At 48.1% G+C, this 8,176-nt stretch overlaps 1 protein-coding gene across 1 annotated transcript in view; it reads right to left on the bottom strand.

Annotated features, from left to right (window-relative positions):
* Positions 1 to 3,112: 3,112 nt before the first annotated feature.
* Positions 3,113 to 8,176, bottom strand: part of LOC104989283 (GATS-like protein 2) — a 65,278-nt gene continuing 60,214 nt past the window's right edge. The window contains 2 exon segments of the mRNA XM_010840915.1: positions 3,113 to 3,900; positions 3,903 to 4,122. Of these exon segments, the coding sequence (XP_010839217.1) occupies positions 3,113 to 3,900; positions 3,903 to 4,122 (1,008 nt within the window).

The following is an 8,176-nucleotide window of genomic DNA, read 5'->3' as shown; positions in this document are numbered from 1 at the left end:
GAAATCTCCATTTTGTTCTCCATGGTGGCTGCACCACTCCCCACCAACTGTGCACAAGGATTCCCTTTTATCTGCACCCTCGCCAACATTTGTTATTTCTTGACTTTTTGACAACTGCCAGTCTGACAGGTGTGAGGTGCTGTCTCCCTGTGGCTCTGAGTTCGGTTTCCCTGACGTGGAGCATGAGTGGACTTTACCACACTCTCCTCCACGGGAGCTCCTCTTAGCAGAGGATGTGCTGGCAGACCCAGTGGGTGATTTTCCTTTCCTGACTCATCAGCGGCATTTGATGTAGTTGATCAGCCCTTTTGCTCTGAAACACTTTTTTTCTTGGCTCCTCTGTTCCCCTCCTGTAATGCTGACACTGCTCCTCAGTTTCCTTTTGAGATTCTTCTGGTTTTTTTGGACTTCGAATATTGAAATACCCTGAGGCCAGTCCTCAAACCTTTCTTCTCTGTTTGTTATCTTTCTTGATGAGCTCATCCCATCTCACTGCTTTAAAATTCATTCATGTGCTAATGATCGCCCAGGTTAGACCTCCAACTTGGACCTCTCCACCAAACTTCAGACTCATAAATCCACCTTGTAAATCCACAAATCTAGCTTGACTATGCAATGTCTGATTGGCATCTCAAACAGTGCATCAAAACTGAGTTCTTGATGTCTTCTTTGCCCCAAATCTGCCCTTCCTCCAGTTGCCCTACCTCAGTAAATCACAACTCCATTCTTTCATTTCTTCTGCCCTCAAATCTTGGGTTTCTCCCACACTTTTAGTGTCCTTATATTTATATTTTATGTTTTCATTTATAATTTTAAAATTGATAACATATTGAATGATAATATTTTAAGTATATTGGGCTAATTAAAACAGATTATAAAAATTGATTTTTCTCTTATACCACTTTTTTTCAGAATGCCTATGAGAAAATATGAAATTATGCATGTAGCTTGCATTTGTGGCTCACGTTCATTTCTCTCAGAGACCAATGATGCTTTACTTGAATCTTGAGAAGTGGTGCTGGCTCGTATAAGATTAATATACAATTGGGGTTATGCAAGTATGAAAGAGGTGGGTAATGGGAGTTAGAGGGCAACTGGCAGTGTTGGTTACATGAGAACAGCTGTTTGTTGCTTTTTAAAATATATATTAACATATATAGTGCTCAAGTATATATGCTATTTACAGTATATATCTATATCAACATAAAACACAGGTATCTATATGTGTGTACAATATATGTCCTAGGGTGTATATTGTCTGGGGAGACCTGTTTCTGGGGGTCACGGGGCCCACACACTTGCTCTGCGGAGAGGAGAGGTGGGGGAGTGACTCGGGGTCACTGGAGGGTGCACACCATGGAAAAATCAAGGCCTTCCAGGGACAGAAAGGGGGCTCAGGACGTGAAGGGCTGCCCTGCCCATGTGGTCACCCTGGTTTTGGAACCAGCAAACAGTTGACATTTTTGGGTGTTTCTGGACTTTTGTGCAAAATGACTTCACTTAAAAACAACAACAACAACAACAAATCCAACTACCTGGGTTCCGAATCAGTAGTTGGGCTCTGAACATCTGTAAGGATTCAGACACACAGCTCCCCCACCGGGTGGGTTTCCGGGGCTCAGAGGGTCCTATGTGGCCTGGAGAGGAGGTGAGGGGGCTTCACTCGGTCAAGGGAATGGCCCTTCGCCTCCCAGCTTCTCAGGGACAGCACGTGTCAGCAGATGTCTGGTCACCGAGGAGGACTCTGCCAGTCCTGTTCACTTAGAAAACACCACCCACTGGAGAGGAGACACACGGGTCCCCCATTCTCTGGGTGGGGGCTGGCCTGACATCTGCCTGTCCACCTCCTCGTGGCCCATGGGAACCTTCCTCTGATGCTCAGAACCACTCTGCCTTGCCAGCCCTGTGTGGGGTGCCCTGGGGACCCCTGGATCGTAACTGACCTCTGTTTCCAGCTTCCTGCTCTGAAGGGAAAGCCCTGGAAGCAGCTTCAGTTCTCATGGTTGTCCCTGGAGCCACAGATGTCAACCAACTGATGTCATACTTTGGGCCCCAACAGGCTCAGCAGGTCCTGTGCCCTGAACCCACTGCCAACCGCAGCCTGGGTGCAAATACATTAAATGGGAAACTATACCAAGGTATGGTTTTCTCTATTAAGGCTCAGATAAGCTGCTTCCATGGTCAAGTACTCATGAACGCCACGGCCCTTGGACTGAGGGGCGCGTGGGCAGGTGAGTTGGGGGGCAGAGGCCTTCCATGTTCCCCCACAAGTGGGGCAGGGAGAGGAGGGCAGGACAACGGGGGAGCCCTGGGCTAGTCTAGTCGATTGCTGGGGAGGTGGGGGTGAGCTGAGGAAACCCCAGCCCAGAATGCTGGGGATGCCCCCACCTGGGAAGAACCAAGCTCTGCCGGCCCCAGGAGGGTCCGGGGAAAGGAGAGGGCATAGGAGCTCGTGCTCTAGGCTGCTGGGTCTCTAGGGAACCCTGTTGCCCCGAGGATGAGCGCTTGTGGTGGGGACGGTCTGGACAGGACCCCCTTGGCAGTCTTGCTGGGAGTTGGGGCATAAGGCCTATGGTTGGCAGGCAAGGTTCTGGGTGGCTGGGGTCCCTGCCCAGATCCGTTCCCCCTGCCCCCGCCGGGGGCTCTCTGGGAGCCTCACCAGCACACCACCATCCACTGACCTCCAGTCTGCAGGAACCAGCCCAGAGCTGATGGAATCAGAGACCAGCAAACACAGGATCCAGAGCCCCTGCCCTCACAAGGGCCTTCCTGGGCTCCATGAACTCTGTCCTGCTCAGCCAGCCCCCAAGATGACAGGAGAATTGGTACCCCAGCTTCCTTCAGCATCTACCAATGCCCCCCCTACCCCAGCCCTGGGTGAGGCCTGATGAGAAGGTGGCCGGGCTTACAACTCCCTGGGCCCCAGACATCATTTTCTGGGGTGGGGGAAGAGGTGGGGGTCTCACTGGAGGATCTGGGGACTCCAGGAAGGCAGGAAGGCACGGGGAAGCCTTGGCTTGGGTCCCAGCCATTGAGGGTGTCTCCTAGAGACCCATCCTTTGGGGGCCACGGGGCCAATTTTCTAGTCTTTTGAGAAACACTGCAAGAGTCTTCAGGGCAGGGCGGGCCCAGGCCTGGGGGCACTGAAGGGGAGGAACAAAAGAGGCCCTCCATATTTTTCTGCTTGGCTGACTTTCAGGGTGCTGATGTTTTCTTCCGGCACCAGTGTGTGGAGGAACTTGAAGGTGCTGATGTAGTAGGTTGGGATGTCTGCGGCAGCCAAAGGCTCAGCGATCCAGGCCACTTCGAAGCACTTATCAAATCCCAGGGCCTGTCCTCCAATCCTCACCATCTTCCAGAGCCCCCCAGATGCGCTTGTGAACAACAAATTACTAGGAAACCTCTGCTGGGTCTGCTTGTCCCTCACCAGGGAGATGTAGCCCTTTATCAGGGAGAAGGAGAAGAAGCGGATGTGGCCACAGTTATTGCCGGAGGACACCAGGGGGTCCTTCAGTCCACTGGAATAGAACGTGACGTCCATAAGGAGTGTGGCAACAGTGGGCGGTATGTCAGAGTCCAGGCTGGTGACACAGAACCTGTTGCTTGGGGTGGACAGTGGGTGGATGACGGGCCTCTGGACCGCCTTGGGCTTCATGAAGCAGTGTGTAATGCCAAGGTTCTCAGCTGCCAGTGTCTCGCTATTGATGACGTGCAGGGTGGTTAACTCTGATGAAAAAGTGTGGGTGATGAAGGGCAGGTCCTACTCATGCACCAGGATGAAGTCCATCTGGTAGGTGGACAGCGTGGACACAGAGATGTTCTGATCAGCCAGTGGGGTGATGACTGACTTGACAATCTTGGTCATGCTGGTGGGCTGGAAACTGGAGAAGCTGCCGCCCTGGACACCACATTGAGGGCCAGACAGGTGGCATCGGGCACACCCAGGTGTTCTGAGGAGGGCAGTTCCAGGAAGCCCTCTTCATTGACAATGATGGTGTAATCCTCTGGCGTCTTGGTCAGACTGAAGAACTTGCACCTGGTCTCAGAGGACAGGAAGGCAAGTTTGATCAGGCTGTAGGTGAAGAGTGGGATACTCTCCTTGACAATGCTGGCAACTTGCAGCTGAGGGAGCAGGTGTTTGGAGTGTGGGTTTTGGAGCTGAACAAGCAATCACGTCCTAGTTCCACTGCTTAGCAGCAGGTGACGTCTCTGAGCCTCAGTTTCATCATCTCTAAAATGGGGATAACAATATTTACCATGTAAGGTCATTGTGAGATTTGATAAGATGATGTTGATACAATTTAATATAGCACATCTTCCCAACCCAGGGATCGAACCCGGGTCTCCTGCATTGCAGGCAGATGCTTTACCATCTGAGCTACCAGAGAAGCCTGATATAGCACATAGTAAGCACAAATAAGTGGTAGTTAATATCCTGATTTCTCAAGTCTTGACTGATCCCACCTTTGGGCAGAGAGTCCTTGGCTGGCATTCAAGCCAAGATGCTGTTGGTACATGTTCTGAAGTTCCAGTTTCCTAAACCACAGTGTTGAAAGCTCTTGGTCATCATGAAAAGTTCAGTAGATATGAAATATATTATTCCTAGGAATCAGAATTTACCAAAATTACAGGCCTCTGGAGGTGATGTCATTTTAGCAAAAAGATCCTTTGCTACAAGGATGTCACAGTATGTTTTGTTTGCTTTGTTTGTTGAGTCACTAAGTTGTGTTCGACTCTTTGTGACCCCATGGACTGCGGCATGCCAGCCTTCCCTGTCCTTCACTATCTCCCCAAGTTTTTGCAAACTCATGTCCATTGAGTTGATGATGCCATCCAACCATCTCATCCTCTGTCACCCCCTTCTCCTCCTGCCTTCAATCTTTCCCAGCATCAGGGTCTTTTTCAGTGAGTCAGCTCTTCGCATCAGGTGACAAAAGTATTGGAACTTCAGCTTCGGCATCAGTCCTTCCAATGAATAGTCAGGGTTGATTTCCTTTAGGATTGACTGGTTTGATCTCCTTGCTGTCCAGGGAACTCTCAAGAGTCTTCTCCAGCACCACAGTAGGAAGGCATCAATTCTTCGGTGCTCAGCCTTCTTTCTGGTCCAACCCTCGCATCCATACCTGACTGCTAGAAAAACTATAGCTTTGACTATACAGACCTTTGTCAGCAAAGTGATGTCTCTGCTTTTTTATATGCTGTCTAGGTTTTTCATAGCTTTTCTTCCAAAGAACAAGAGTTTTTAAAACTTTGTGGTTGCAGTCACCATCCACAGTGATTTTAGAGTCCAAGAAAATAAGAATCTGTACTGTTTCCACTCTTCCCCCATCTATTAGCCATGAAGTGATGGGATCAGGTGCCATGATCTTAGTTTTTTGAATGCTGAGTTTTAAGCCAGCTTTTTCACTTTCCTCTTTTATCCTCATCAAGAAGCTCTTTAGCTCCTCTTCACTTTCTGCCATTAGAGTGGTGTCGTCTGCATATCTGAGGTTATTGATATTTCTCTTGGCAATCTTGATTCCAGCTTGTGATTCATCCAGCAGAGCATTTCACGTGATGTACTCTGCATAGAAGTTAAATAAGCAGGGTGACAATGCACAGCCTTGACGTACTCCCTTCCCAATTTGGAACCAGTTTGTTGTCCCATGTCCGGTTTTACCTACTGCTTCTTGACCTGTATACAGATTTCTCAGGAGGCAGGTAAGGTGGTCTGGTATTTCCATCTCTTGAAGAATTTTCCACAATTTGTTGTGATCCATGCAGTCAAAGGGATTCATTCAACAGATAATTTTGCCACCCTCAGAGCCTATCAACTGCCATTAGTCACCATCTTACCTGCCCTTTAGGGTTTTCAGATCCTGGCCATCTTCCTCAGATTCAAGAACATCCTTAGGACCAAAGCTCCCTGTCAAAACTCTATGGTCTGATCCTGGAGGTGGAGCCTGCCTTGGAGAACTGTGCAAGTCACACTGAAGCTGACAGCTTCACCCTCGTGGAAGGATACTTTTAGGGTGACTCTGATGAGACTTTCTCGAAGCGGGGCTCTGACAAGCAGTCTCTACTTTTGACACCCACCATGGACTTAGGATTCTGCTGGTATCATGAGACATACTTTCTGGACAGGAGCAATGCCTGTTCAGCACTTACTTTGCTTAACTCACTGACCCATCAGGACCTGGCAGAGAGATGACACACTGCTGATTGTCTGATTGAATGCAGCAGCCCATCGATCTGAAATAATCATGGTAATTGATGGTAAAATAGGACCCGAATCAAGGAGTCACAGAGGGATTCTCAGAAACACACCTATTGTATAAAGTAGTGATTCTCAGTGTTTTACGAAGAGGAGCATGTTGCTACTTGTGTGATTTGCCATTGTTGCTCTCCACCTTTCTTTCATTGAAATAAGCTTTTTAACCTACTTTGAAAGATACACATTAATACTTTTAAAAAGAGACTGCAAATTAAAGCTTGTTTTTGGTTTTAAAAGCAATATGTATTTTCAGAATTTGATGACTCTACTGTACTCCTAATGGCCTCCACTCCCATGGGGATGATGGCGAGCACCCTGATGCATAAAATAAGATCCAACTCTTCCTTATGTTCCTCCTGCTTTTAGATATGTTTCATAGTAGCTTTGTCCTGTCATTCCAAGCACCAGAATGTTGTTGAATAAAAAGAGAACTGGAGTAAAAGTGAATGTCATAGCTTTTGGATCTTCCTTGAGAAGAATAGTTCTTTCTCCTGCAGTACTTAATCATGAATGAATGGAATGAATGTATGATTATTCTTAAATTGTTGCCTGAAAATTGTCATGTCATTTTTCATTTGTATATGTCACCCTTCATTCAAATGGTATGCTCCCGAAGGGAAGGCTATTAATTTTTTTTTTTCTTTCTTGGATTTCAAGTGACAGGGATTTAATTCCATGCAGCTTAAGTAAGAGTTGAGATTTACTGACTCCTGTAACTGGGAGAGACAGGGCTGCATTGAAGAAATCAGCCTGTGTATTCAGGGCTTGCTCTCAGTCTCCATGTCTCATCTCATCTCATCTTCTCTTTGTGTTGGTTTTATTCTCTCTCATTACCAGGGTTTTCCTGTCTGTGGTAGGTGATGGGGGTGGGCAGAGGGAATGAGTGGAGGGCAGGTGACCTGGTAGCCGGCAGCTACAGACTTTCATCATCCCAGCTGTTGTATGATGAATTTGGCTGGCCTCCGTCCCTGGTTCCTGGAAGAAAACCTCAAAACTCTTGGAATTTCCCGAGTGATAGGAGTGTCTTTGTAATTCATCCGTGGGTTCTTGGACCACACCTGAGTTTATATGAGGTGACTCATGGTTGGCCCCCAGACAGTTTTAGGATGGGGCTGGCCAGGTCAGAAGGGCCAACCATGTAATTAGAGGGCTGGGGCTATGAACCAAGTAGTATCAGCCCCACTTTCCACGGGTGAAAGAGAGTGGAGATTGAGTTCAATCTCATGGCCAGTGGCCCCATCACATAGCTATAGAGTGAAACCCCAGTAAAAACTCTGACTGAGTATATCAATGTCCCAGAACAGTGACACATCCGGAGGACACAAGAGCTTTGCATTTGGAACCTTCCCACATGGTGCCCCATATGTCTCTTCACTTGGCTGTTCTTGTTTGGTATCCTTTTGCTATAATAAATCTGGATAGTGTTTTCCTGAGTTCTATGAGTTGTCCCAGTGAATTATCAAACCCGAGGAGCTGGTGGGAACTCCTGCATTTGCAGCAGTGGGTCAGAAGTGTGGGTGGCTTGGGCTGGTGACTGACGTGAGGGTGGGCTGTAGAGGACAGTGCCCTTAACCTGTGAAATTTGACCTAACTCTGGGTAGCTGGGGCTTCCCAGGTGGTGCTAGTGGTAAAAAAAAAAAAAAATCTGCCTGCCAATGCAGGAGATGTGGGTTTGATCCCTGGTTCTGGAAGATCCCCTGGAGAAGGACATGGTAACCCACCCCAGTATTCTTGCCCGGGAAATCCCATGAACCAAGGAGCCTTGTGGGCTACAGTCCATGGGATTGCAAAAGAGTCGGACATGACTGAGCAACTAGACCAGCACCTGCGTCTTTAGTGCACAAATTGCATTGCGCTGACTTTGGTGCAGTTTCCAACACTGAAGTGGAAAATTCCACACTAAGACTTTGGTTGGACAGACTG

Source organism: Bison bison, unplaced genomic scaffold (genome assembly GCF_000754665.1).
Source record: "Bison bison bison isolate TAMUID 2011002044 unplaced genomic scaffold, Bison_UMD1.0 scf7180017864148, whole genome shotgun sequence".
Taxonomy (NCBI): Eukaryota; Metazoa; Chordata; class Mammalia; order Artiodactyla; family Bovidae; genus Bison; species Bison bison.
This window is presented reverse-complemented; position numbering and strand designations above follow the sequence as displayed.